The sequence below is a fragment of the Macaca mulatta genome, chromosome 5 (assembly GCF_049350105.2).
Source record: "Macaca mulatta isolate MMU2019108-1 chromosome 5, T2T-MMU8v2.0, whole genome shotgun sequence".
NCBI lineage: Eukaryota > Metazoa > Chordata > Mammalia > Primates > Cercopithecidae > Macaca > Macaca mulatta.
The window spans coordinates 151,020,652-151,034,128 of record NC_133410.1 but is presented as its reverse complement, the minus strand read 5'-3'; the positions used below and the strand labels follow the sequence as shown (position 1 = coordinate 151,034,128).

At 35.4% G+C, this 13,477-nt stretch overlaps 1 protein-coding gene across 8 annotated transcripts in view; it reads left to right on the top strand.

Annotated features, from left to right (window-relative positions):
- Positions 1 to 13,477, top strand: part of INPP4B (inositol polyphosphate-4-phosphatase type II B) — an 813,118-nt gene that overhangs the window by 660,417 nt on the left and 139,224 nt on the right. For all 8 annotated transcript variants that reach the window (XM_001091644.5, XM_015139258.3, XM_028848782.2 and 5 more), the window contains one exon: positions 13,299 to 13,476. In XM_001091644.5, coding sequence (XP_001091644.5) covers positions 13,299 to 13,476 — 178 coding nt within the window. The remainder of the gene's footprint in view (positions 1 to 13,298; position 13,477) is intronic.

The window sequence follows — 13,477 nt, the reverse complement described above, 5'->3', positions numbered from 1 at the left end:
TATATATGGTATGCAAACGTATATATATTTTTATAGATAGATACATATATATACACACACAGACACACACATACACATAATATGAATATAATACTCTTCATTTATAAAACAACTTAAATCGTTGTGTTTCTTTGGAAGTCATGCCCAATACTCCAAATTTAAAAAGATCAGCCTCATAGGCTATAGCTAAAATTTAGCTAAAATTTATCTCCCTTTCACTTTTGAATATACTTTATTTTTTTCTTTTCAGTAAGAACATTTTCTGTCACAAAATTTTCTTTTAAAAATTATGGTAAAATTACATGGGCACTCTGGAAATAAGAATAATTTAAATAAAAGCCCCTGTCAGTTCCTTTTTTTCTTTTGGACTGTGTTCAGTAGCTGACAATATATCATTTTGAAGGAAACGGTAATTAAAGCTTTTCTTTTGATTATAATTTGATTCCTTGGGAGTACATTTTTTTTTTTTCCTTCTGTGAGTTAGTTCCTTGTTGGCTACTCTCAGCTCTTAACTCTGTTCATATTTTGGCAAATACGGGATAGATCAGCCAAAACTGTCCACCAGGTTTCTCTTCATGTGGACTTCCCTATATACAACTCCTTGTATATAACACCAAATCTTCATAGAGGGAGAGTAAAGTGCTTTTAATTAAGTAGTCATGCTGAGGCTTGAACATACTGTATGAAGTAAATAATGAGGCCTGCAAAGCTTTGAACTAAATGTGGTACAATGAATGGAAGGACTTTTGCTCAATTTCACATGATCCTGACTGAATTTGTAATAAGTGAATTTGTAATGCAGTTTTTCCTTCTCTTTTATTTTCATTGTAGCTGTATACAAAATCAAAATTTGTTTATAGCCCACAAATTCAAGGAATAAAGAGGCTTGTATAGTTGAAAGCCTACCTGTTCCAGTCCTTTTTAAAAAAAAAAAAAAAAAAAAAAAAAACCAATCTGAGCAGTTTAATATATTTTGCAGCAAGATTTCTTCTTGGAATGTCAAATTATTTAAGTTTTAGCAGTGATTCTCTTAGTCCACAAACTCAAATCTTGAGAATATGATGTTCTTGAATTTTATGTAACTCTGTTTAATTTTTCTGTCCCCCATTCTGGGACAAGCAGAAACTTTCATCTGAGACAATTCATAGACTCTACTCCCAGTGTGGATTTGAATTCTGATTCTCACATACTGTCTTTGTGACATTAGATTATCACACCTTTCTGTACCTTAGTTTCCTCATCTGTAAAGTGGAAATAATATTGCTTACCCCAGAGGGTTGTTCTTAAAATTTGATGAGTTTATATATACTACGCATTTATAACTGTGCCTGCCACATGATGAGGTCTTAATCGATATTAGCTATTATTTATGTAAATATATGTAAGGGATACATTTCCACAAAAATGCTTAGGCAGTTTCTTAATTTAGTGCATGGAAATCTTATTCTTTCTGTAAGCTGAGTAGGATTTTATTGATTTGATTTAACATAATTATCTAACCAATACACTATTGATGGTCATTTAGATTGTTCCTAAGTTTTTGGTTAGAACCACCTGCACTTGCAAGGTATATCCTTATTCATATATCTTTGCAAATTTCTGAGTGTTTCTTCTAGATAAATTCCTACACTTAATATAACTATACTTAGTTAAGAGGACTTCTTTCTTAACTAAGAAACTAAGGCTTCCTAGTTAAGAAATATGAATTTGGATATTATTCATGTGTGAAGTAGAGGTATGGCTAATGAGGTGTATAAATACATATAAATATATACATATATGTATTTATATTTATATTTATGTTTATAAGCATCTAGCAGGTAGCTCCACTTTACTCATATCTCCCATACACCTCAAGATTGAGATATTGAATCATTTTGCATCCCTTTGGCTCTCAAACTTCTTTTGGGTGTTATGTTTCTTAATAAAAAGGTATGGTCATCTACCCCATTGTTCAATGTAGCACCTGAAAATCCTTGACAACTTTTTCTCCCTTGCTTTCTCTTAAAATTAATTTACCTTCTTATATATCTGGAAGTTATTCATTTTAATAATAAAATATGGGCTAAGAATCCTAGCCCATGGAACCACTGTCTTTTAAATATTCTATTATCAAACCTCTTAATTACTGTCCTTCCTTCCAGACTGGCTCTCACCCAATCATTTATCCTTATCTTGGTTGGAATTATATTTCTTTTTTTTTTTTTTTTTTTTTTTTTTTTTTTTTTTGAGACGGAGTCTCGCTCTGTCGCCCAGGCTGGGGTGCAGTGGAATTATATTTCTTAAAGGCAAATATTTATTCTTGTGATTTCATAATTTTAAACATTTTTTAGCTGCCTCTTGCTTGCAGGAGAAAATCTAAGTTGCAACAATATATACATGTGATCTTGCCCTGGTTTCTTCTCCAGCTTCATCTCGCACCAGGACACCATCATCTTTCCCTCCCCACTGCCCTCCATAGTGAATCAGAGAGAACTTGCTCACCACCACAGATCTTAGCTTAAAATAATTTCTGCCTGGAAGCTTCTTCTGACTCCTTGTCTAAGCCAAGTCTGCTTTAAGCCTCCAGTGTACAAAATAAAATCCCTCTAGACTATATGTGCTCTGAGAATATGAAATGTGTCTGTCCAGTTTACCACAGTCAGTATCCCCAGGGACTAACTTGATAAGTGTTTGATGAATGGACCTATATATGGGGGAATGAATGAATAACATCAAAGGGTTGCCTGCCATAAGAGCAAAGGGAAGAACCAATGACTATGCCTGAAGAAGAGATCAGTGTGACGGAATTGATAACAAAACCTATACATATATTTGGCAGGCATAACATCAGTGTTTCCTTGTACCTCACTAGCAAGGGAAAATATGCTTTTATGTCTTCTGAAAGAAGGGAGACAATTTATAAGAAAAAAGGCTAACTTAAAAACCTGACTCAATATCAGTAATACAGTAGTGACTTTAACACTTCCAAGTTGTGGCATTCTTCCAATAACCTGTCCAAAAGCTTGTGAGGCAAAGAATGATCTGATGTTTAGGCAGGAGGCACTGTGTATAGTGTGACAGTTCAGAATTTTAAAAAGTTAAATATTTATTTTAAAGAAAATGACTTCAATTGTAAATGACAAAATGTATTTGCTGAACTATCCCTACATTTTTAATAATATGAAATTTGGTGAAGAGGGCAATATGAAAATGACAAAATACATAACCAGTCTTATTGTAGGATTTCAGAAAGCCACTGAACCTCTCACTCTTGGATTTCCTTGTCTTCGCTGTAGCTGTGGCTACATGTGTGTACCTGGAGATATGTCAGAAAAAAATAATCAAGAAGATTAGGGTTTAAAAGCAAAAATGTTAAGTCTAATATGAAAATTACAGGAAAAAATACATTTTTTTCTGTTTACTTTTAAAACTAAATATATAAAGATAATATGATTTGAGGATTTATTTTCTGTAAATCAGAAGTTACCTTTCTCCTTTGCTGTAAACTGAAACAACATTTTAAACCATGACACACTATGTTATCTCCGCAGTATTCACTAAATCCAAGGAGGAACTTTTGAACTTGTTAAAAGCCAAGTGGTTTCCAGAATAGTTTTAAAGCTGTCTGTTGTTCTAGATATTTGACAGTCATCATTGCAAAGGCAGCATACAGCAGAAAAGAAAGTTATCTACAAATAAATTGCCAGGCATCTACAAATGCAATATACTATATTTTTCAGAGGTTTGAAAGTTAACTGTAGAACATCTCTTTTTTTTTTCTACAAGATAATAAACTTTTAAAAATGTACATATGGAATTTATGTCATGGAAAAATCAAACAATTGGCTGTGTTACATAAGATAAATACTGTTATTGGAAAATCGTTATTAGAGAAGACTGCCTGAATTATTTCAATGTCTTCTTCCTTGTGATGAGGCTTACATTAATAATTGATTATTGTGGTAACCCCATCAGAGAAGGAAGATGGATTGGCTTATAGTGTCAGCAGAGATGGAGAGGAGATAAATTACAGAGGTATTTAGGGGCAACTGGGGGTTGTGTGTGTGTGTTAGAAGTGGAGGTAAGAACCTAGAGGTATCAAGGAAGACTCCCACATACATCTGGGGAATGATAGTGCCGTTCACTGCACCTTGGCTTATAAACTCCAGCAACAGAGCAGCTGCTAGAGTGTAGTTGAATGTGAAAGGATGTTAGGCTGGGCAGGGAGCAGGGACCAAATCTTAAACAATTATTTGCTATGTCAGCTCCTGGCAGTTCACCCTGTAGGCTACGGATACTGCAATTGGTAGGTTTTCAGCTGAAGATTGGCATGATCATAGTATTAGGAGTGACAGTGTAGAGAGAACAGAAGAATTGCAAACAATTAGACTATTATAATAGTGGCATGAGGGAAAACAGGTACCTGGGGAGTTGAAGATTTTCAGGAAGTATCTAACAGAATTTAAATCCAGTTAGATGACGGCTTGAGGGAGACTGGGCAGGATTGAAGCACTCTTAGGTTTCTGGTTTCTATAACTGGGTAAATGCCAAGACAGCTGAGAAAGGGGATACAGGAAATAAGCCATTCATTTCCATTGCTTAATTAATAAGGTCAGTTGTTTATATTCCATTAAAGAGACATTTTGAGAAATAAGAAAATAATCTTGTTGAGTCTGTGCTTTTTTTCACATTAAGAATTTATTTTTTTTTTATTTTATTTTTTTTTTTTTTTGAGACGGAGTCTCTGTCTGTTGCCCAGGCTGGAGTGCAGTGGCCTGATCTCGGCTCACTGCAAGCTCTGCCTCCCAGGTTCATGCCATTCTCCTGCCTCAGCCTCCCGAGTAGCTGAGACTACAGGCGCCCGCCACCACGCCCGGCTAATTTTTTGTAATTTTTGTAGACATGTGGTTTCACCGTGTTAACCAGGATGGTCTCAATCCTCTGACCTCGTGATCCGCCCACCTCAGCCTCCCAAAGTGCTGGGATTACTGGCGTGAGTCACCGTGCCCAGCCAATAATATTTTAAATCATAGAACTTATGGAAGATCCCAGAAAGCATGAATTCTCCTACTTATTTTATTGATGAAAATACCAACAACCAAAGATTCAGTCACCAGTGCAGCTAATAACAGAACCAAACCTAGAAAATTAGACTTCTGTCCTTACTCGCAAGTTCTTCTTCCATACTCATTTACCCTCAAGCAGTCAAAAGATGATCAACACAAGCATCCTTTTCATAAACGTGCAATGTTAACTTAGGAAGGGATTTTGCTATCCACCAGAGAGAAATAAAATGTAGTTGGTCTACCCAATTCCTTATGGGTCTTTAAGAGAATATAATGTTTAAAATGAATTTTTTGTGCTATTAAAAATCATGTGAATTGATGTGGTGATTTGCACTCAGAGTCAGTTACTATGTTAATCTGCCTAAAATTGTTCTGCCTAGTAGTCAGTAAAAATATTTTTAAAGCTCTAGCCTTACCAGTTTTCTATCTACAGCCCTTTCAGATACCCCTTAGGAATACCACTTTTTAAGGAATATGGCCACAATAAAAATAAAAGGAATAAATTTTTCAGAGATATTCATAGATTACCATTCATAATAGTAAAATAGTGTAAGCATTTTGAATTGATGAATGAATAAGCAAACTATTCTGCATCACTAAAGCTGAATATTATGTAGTCATTTCAATTATTCTGTGGATTATGAGGTATGTAGAGCTGTATGTAAAAAATGTGCCTAAAAGGAAGTATGACATATATACAGAAGACATCAATCTAATCATATCAGTGAATGTGTTGGAAAGGTTAATACGTTTACTTAGAATGCCACAGATAAATACAGTTATATTTATTTTTGAATATTTGTTTTATCCTTCCTCCTTTTTTAGTTGTAAAATAAGAGAAATGTTTTCATAAAATCTTTTTGCAACTTCTACTTCCAGCAAATAAGGAAACTAGGTAACAAAAAGATTCTCCAATCTCGGAAAACCTAGAACAGTTGGACGCAATTGCCATCCTTTTCCTTTCCTCTCAGGAATGTAAGGAACTTTAGTGCAGAGTGGTTAGTAAGCCAGCCCTGAAACTGCAGCTGTCCTCAGGATATTCATAGACACCAAGCGTCTAGAGCCTTAGGTTGCAAGCTCTTGTGGGAAAAAGACTCAGACAAAATAGTATTTCCCTTTTTCTTCTTTCTCACTACCCGCCCTGCATGTAGCATTTAGTGGGCTGGCATCATTACACATGATCCACTGATTACCTTGTTCACTGAGTACCTCTGTCTTTTTGCTTTTCTTAATTCATTGACTGAGTAGTAGTTATTAAATATTTGTTGAAAATAATTTACTGTGAGACAATTCTGAAATTCTTCAATCTGTGTTATAAAATAGAATCCTACATCTCTAATGAACTTTGTTTTAATTAGGTGATAACTTCTTTAATTATAGTTTGTTTTAATATTTATAAGTGATACTTATTAAAGATGTTTCCCATATTAGTTATAGCATTTTAATTTTTCCATATTTAAAATTGGTTGATACTGTGTTCAAAAGATAGTAAAACATAATTAGGAGTTCAAACTCTGTAACAGTAAAGACCCAGGTTTGAACCTGGTTTTACCATCTGTGCTAGTTTGTGTGACCCAGGTCAAGTTACTTAACTTACTCAAGCTTCAGTTTCTACATCTTGGATTAATATTTGTTCCTTAGAGGATTGTTGTCAAAATTAAATAATATAATCCCTGAAAAATTAACATTTAACATAATGCTAGGCCCATAGTGTATATGTACCCAATGATTATTATCTATTGATGTGATAGAGGAGGAGATTTAAATTATTAGCATAAATTATGCAGTATAAAATATTGGCTTTATTAGGGATTCGCTTAAAGTATTGTCTGATTTAACATGGAAAAAAATAAAATGGCTTATATATGTACCTTCTGTGTGTTTTTTTTTTTGTATTATCTCAGAATCATAATTGTTAGTCTATAATGTCTTATGCTGGAAAGATTTGGTTTTTCTAAAAGAAATTTATTGTAGTATAGTTTTTCTAGAATAAAAATGAACTTTTGGAAGTATATAATTTGAAGATTTTTAGTAAATTTTCAGAGTTGTGCAGTCATCATCACAATCCCATTTTAGGACATTTTCGTCACCCCAAAAAGGTCTCTCATGCCTGTTTGCAGTCAAAGGAACATTTATATTTGTAGAGTACTGGGGAATGATTTTTACTCCTGGATCTTTCTTATCCTATACTTGATTAAAGTATATTAGGGCATAAGGCCTAGGATGAAGCTGAGAAGGTTTCGAGGTTGGAAGGAATCAGGAGACCAGGTTTGGGTATTATCCTCATCACACCCTGGCAGAGGGACAACATGAAAATACCAGAAGCCATACTAGGCAGAAATAGAACTGACTAGATCTTGGAAGGTGGCAAAGGAAATCAAGGCAAGTGAACTCATGGACAAGTGGGAATAGGCCAGGAAAGGAAATTGGACAGGAAAGCACATTGGACTTTGCTTATTTAAAGGTCATATAATGGTACCTGGAAAATTTGCATTAAAGCAAGAGTAGGGCTAAGTAAAGGATGTGCATAAAAAAGAGGTTTCAGTGGTATAGAAAGTGCAAGTAAGAACTTGCAAACTGAAAAGTGGAATAGTAGAAACCACTGTGATCTGAGCCAATAAACACATTTTCTTAGAGGGGGAATTTTGAGCAGAAATGAATGCTGATTTTGTTTTCCTGCTTAATTGGCATCATTTGTCACAGAGCTAATAAATGACAGAATCAACTTTTGATCAGAACACTCTTTGATTCTAAAATTTTCTTGAAACCATGATTTCTTATTTTTTTTATTTTTTTATTTTTTGAGATGGAGTTTTGCTCTGTTGCCCACACTGGAGTGCAGTGGGGCCATCTTGGTTCACTGCAACCTCCACCTCCCGGGTTCAAGCAATTCTCCTACCTCAGCCTCCTGAGTAGCTGAGACTACAGGTGCCTACTGCCACGCCTGGCTAATTTTTTGTATTTTAGTAGAGACAGGGTTTCACTATGTTTCCCAGGCTGACCTCAAACTCCTGAGCTCAGGCGAGCTGCCCGCCTTGGCCTCCTGAAGTGCTGGGATTACAGGTGTGAGCCACTGCGCCCAGCTCAAAACCGTGATTTTTTTAAAACAGGAGTAAAGATAAATATTAATTTAAGTACAGATCATATAGCTCATTTAATTATATAAGTGAAATCCATAGGAGGTAAAATACTGTTTTGTTTTTGTTTTTGTTTTCTAATTCTTTTCTCCAAACCCCACTTCTTGTAGAAAATGGAAAGGGTGCATTGGGGAAAGCAGAGAGGCACAAAGCCCGTTATTAAACCGTGTGAGACCAGAAGGGTATATTTAAGTGCACTAAGGTGTAAATTTTCTTTTGTGATCCACACTATTTTCTTCTCAGTCAGAACTGAGAGTATTCAAGTTCTCCGGATTCAAGAGACCACATTGTTTTTTTGGTTGTTGTTGTTTGTTTTTTTTGTTTTTTACAGGGTGTGTTTGAGCTAGAAAAAGATAAGTGGAAATAGTTCTAGATGTTCTAGATTTTTTTTTCCTCTGGACATTTAATTCTGCCACAGGAGAAGAGACACACCACTCTAAGTCATTTTTCCCTAAAGTCATCAATCCCAATCCCCTTCTGTTCATGCCCCACCTTCCCTGTCTTTTCTTTCTTGTTTTCCTCCTTGCCTGTTAATCATGTCTCATCTATCTTTTTTAATGACTCCGCTGTGCAAAGTAGTAGCTTGGTTGAGCAAACAGATTAAGGAGTGGAGGTAGCAATGGAGTGGAAAGTGAAAGGATGGATAAGTAACAGAGCAAGTCCCACAATGTGCACTTGTGGTCAAGGAGTTAAGGAAAATAAATTGTATTTCTCTTCTTGTCTGCCTCCTGCCTTCTTCAAACCCTAAGCATAAATCAAGGACTTCAATATCTTAGAGTATTGTTTATCTTGCAATAGATAAGTTTAAGTACAGAGGAGTGGAGACCAGTTTGTGAGCTATTGCACTAATCCTAGTGGTAGGAATGATGGGGTGGTTGCAATGAATGTGGAAATAAGTGGTTGGATTCTGGATATATTTTGAAGGAAAAAGCACGACTTTCTGAAAATTTGGATGAAAGATAAGAGCTAAAGAATGACAGATAATATGAAATGGACCTGCCATAATCTAAGATGGGGAAGAGTGCAAAGGAGCTGGGTGTTGAAGGCGGGGAGCAGATCTCGGGATCAGTTTGGGACATGTTAAGCTGCATCTGTAAGCAGGAGAGCTTTTGTTTTCATTGGAGTTCAGGGTGAAAGTCTAGGCTAGAGATGAAGATTTGGAAATCATTAGTGCAACATGTGTATTTGAACCATGAGATTACTTAGGAGGGACATGTAGATAAAAGAGTTCCAAGAACTGAGTCTTGGAGCAAGCCAACAAGTGGATAGGAAAATAAGGAAGACCAGGAAAAAGGGACTGGCACAAATATACACTCAGGGATATATAAGTCCTTGTTTTAATTGTACTTTGGTTAGCAATTAGAGCTTATGAATGTGAATGTTACTTCATTATGTGCTTTATATTATTTTTACAACTCCAAAATATGACATGGATAGTAACAACATACACACACACAAACATGTGAGGATGGGGATGTGGGTGTGCATTCTAATGAAAATAATATTATATATATTAAATTACCTTATTTAAATGAATATATTAAAGTATATAGTACACTTTAATTCACTCTCTCATCTATAGAAAAAATATGAAACTAATTTCAATTTTCATTATCTGTGATTTGCAGTACTATTTATATTCTATAAAATATTTCGTCCAAGTAAGTATTTTGTCTTTCTTCCAGAGTTGTCTGATTGATTGTTGACTCAAGTGTTTGGATCCAGTTTAAATTTTGTACTACTATAAAATAGAGTTTAGCTATATTCTTTTTATCTAGATAATTAAATTATACTTATTACTTCCCATTTAAGAAGCTATAACTGTTAAAATATATGACATGTTTAAAGAGTAAGGCACTGAATAGGTAGATAAAATTTATGTATACTTAAAATTATTTTGTGAGTGGTGATTTTTTTCCATACCATACTATTTCATCCTTTCATCCTGGACACCAGCATTGGCTTTTATTATGGAAAATGAATCTTTCAGCCTCTCTAGGTGAGGTGTTCATCGTTAAAAAGACTTCAACCGATGCCTGCTACATAACTCTGCTCCAAAGAAGACTGAATTAGGAGAAAGAGGCAGAAGTTAGGATTATGTCCCATCATGGTGATTGAAGAATGTATTGGGGAGAGGAAAGGGAATATATTGGGAGGGAAAAGATGAAATGATGAAAAAGGTTAGGAGAGCAAACACTGGTAATGAGGAGGGAACCAAAGCAACTTGTGTGAATAAGATGGGGTGTAAAAGTAGCCTTGTAAAAGGTGCTAAGAAAATTTGAATACCTTAAGAGGGAACTTTTATCAGAGTCCTTGTGTAGCATGATCAAGGGTTTACAGGGGATCTCAGTCAAAACAGTGACAGGGTATCTCTAAAGATGCTCCGTCCCTACATCTGTATCTCCAGAGGTGCTTGTCACAAATGCTACACCCTACTAAAGCAGAATCTCTTGATGTTGCCAAGGAATCTGCATTTTTTCAGGAAACATTGAGGCCTATCCTCAACCCCAAGGGAATCTCATTGTGACTGCTAAAATTTGAGCACCATTCAACTAGGGCATAAGTAAAGAACATGTGCAGAATACATATTAGAAATGTGTGAATTAGAGAAGAATGGAGTAGAGACTGTCAGGGAATTTGATAATGAAAGTAGTAATATTCAGGAAAACAGTAACAGTGAACTTCTGGGAAAGAATAATAGTAAAGAAGGCAAGCAATAGTGATAGGAGTAAAATGGAATGGATAGAAGTGAGTGTATGAGAGACCACAGAAGACACATTCAGAAAGCAGTCATGTGAAGAGAGAGATGGAAGACCCCACAAGGCCATGAGTATTCTAGCTTTCCAAAGGCTAAGACATGGGGAGTCTGTAAATAGCCATAAGAGGACACAGGAAGCAACCTCTGATGACAGAATAGCAGACCTGAAAAGAGGGATCACATAGCAGCGACCACATGGCTCTGCATTGGGTCTGTAAGTAGGTCCTGCTTTCTGCTCTCGGAGCTGCTGGGTATCAAATGTTGTTTAAATTCTGGTGACACATCTGTATCTTTAGAGAATCATTTTCTTTGCAAAAATAATATGGAGCTGTTTGTTTTATTAAAGTCTATTACAGATTAAACTTTATATCCAGCCTGAGTTCATGATTTCTTTTCTAAAGTCCTTAGTACACTCCTGCATGAGATCTGTCTTAACCACTCAAGAAGTCAAAAAGAGACACAAAGAATTGGCAAGGACTGCTGTTTCCTTTTCTCTCCTCACAATTGTTATTTTTCATTTACTTCAACTTGCATTAAGATATACATAATAACAAATTAAGGTATGTTTTATTTGAAGCCCTCACTTCTGACATTTAAAAGTCTACAAGTAAAAAATTGAGAGCAAATATCTGTAAGGGTCATAAACTAGTAGTGCATTTCTTTAGCCTTCATAAACCTGATACCTTCATTGACTTATTGTTCAATCTTCTGAATAGCCCAAGCCTCAAAGAGCATTTCTTTTAATCTTTTACTAAATAGGTAAATAAATAGGAGGAATATTCATTATGTGTTTGAAAAAAAAAAACTGTTTTCTTAAAGATTCTGGTAATTTTCCCCTGAAAAATCACTAGTGTGAGAGGAATAGAACAGAGAATGCTTCCTAGATGTCAGTTTTTCTTAGTGGTGTCTGAGGTTTCAAGATGAGAAATAAAATTATGGAATTTAAATAATTGAGCTGGTAAAAATGTAGTAGACATATTCAGTAAATACCTAACATTTACTGCAAAGTGTTTTGAAAAAATGTCTTGATATTTGGGTATATTGGGATGTAAGCAAGTTTACACCAATCTTGCGAATGCACGAGTCGTTACTTCCCTCTTCTTTGCTTCTAGCAACTGTTTTGCTGTTTTGCAGCTTTCCTGCTGGAATGCCTTTTCCTAATGAAATGGATCAAAGATTCCTTCACTCTAAAAATCCCTACTCCCATAACGTGCTTGATTAGTTCCTAGATGATTATTATAAAAGTAAATAATTCTCAAGCCTGTAATCCCAGCACTTTGGGAGGCCAAGAGGGGAGGATTGCTCGAGGCTAGGCATTCAAGACCAGTCTGTGCAAACATAGTAAGACTGGTCTCTATGAATTTTTTTTTTTAATTTAGTCAGGTGTGGGGGCTTGTACTTGTAGTCCCAGATACTCAAGAGGCTGAGGTGGGAGAATCACTGGAGACTGAGAGTTAGGTGATGCAGTAGGCTCTGTTTGCACCACTGTACCACAGCCTGGGTGACAGAGTGAGATCCTGTCTCTTAAAAAAAAAAGTCTATTAATTCTTTAGTTAATAATCAGCTTTAGATTTCTTTGTATGTTAAATGGAAAACCATAAGAAGAAAAGTATCATGATAAAATAACACCATGAAATAGCATTCTGCTACTAATGTCCTTTTTCTATCCAATATATTTATCCATGTGCCCACTTGACATTCATTAATTTTCTCCTCATTTCTCAGCTATTAAAATTTACTTCCTCCACAGCCCTCACCTAGTAACATGGGGGGGAAACTTTAGGTAGTAGTTATTGAATGCTATCTCTGTGCCAAGCACAATTTTAGGCACTTTATATGAATGACTTCTAATGTTACACACCTCATAGAATCGTTGGAATGATGATTACCAGTTTCCTGATGAGGAAGAAAGCTGCCGAAGGTCACCCAGCTAGTTAGTGACAAGCCAGGATTTAAGTTGAGATTGGCCTGAATATAAAAGCTCGCTTTTCCCACTGGCTTACGTGGCCTCAAGTTCATTAGAAATCAATAGTAATACTAATTTGTTTTGAATACTGTTACTTGACATGATTACATATGTGTCATGTCAAGTATTAGTATCAGTAATCATGTCAAATATTAGTACTAATCTTCCCAGTGTTTTAGCAAAGACAAGATTACCTAGTTTTAAAAAGTATTTTTGTCACCTTACATAAAAATTGTTAGTGCGTTATTAAAAATCTCTTAGGACAGTTCTTATCTGATCAATAGGAAAGAGTGATACTTGGAGTTTTGTTTATCATTTGCCATCTGGTATTAAGGGCTGAATATCCGTTATGCTGTTTGTGTAACTTATTTTTATCTTTGTTGTTGCAGTACCGGATACCAGTTTATTTACTATTCACCTGAAAACACAGCCAAAGCAAAAGAAGTGCTCAGCAACATCAATCAACTACAACCTCTTATAGCGACCCATGCAGACCTACTGCTTAATTCTGCAAGCCAGCATTCTCCAGACAGCCTGAAGAATTCTTTAAAGATGCTTTCAGAAAAAG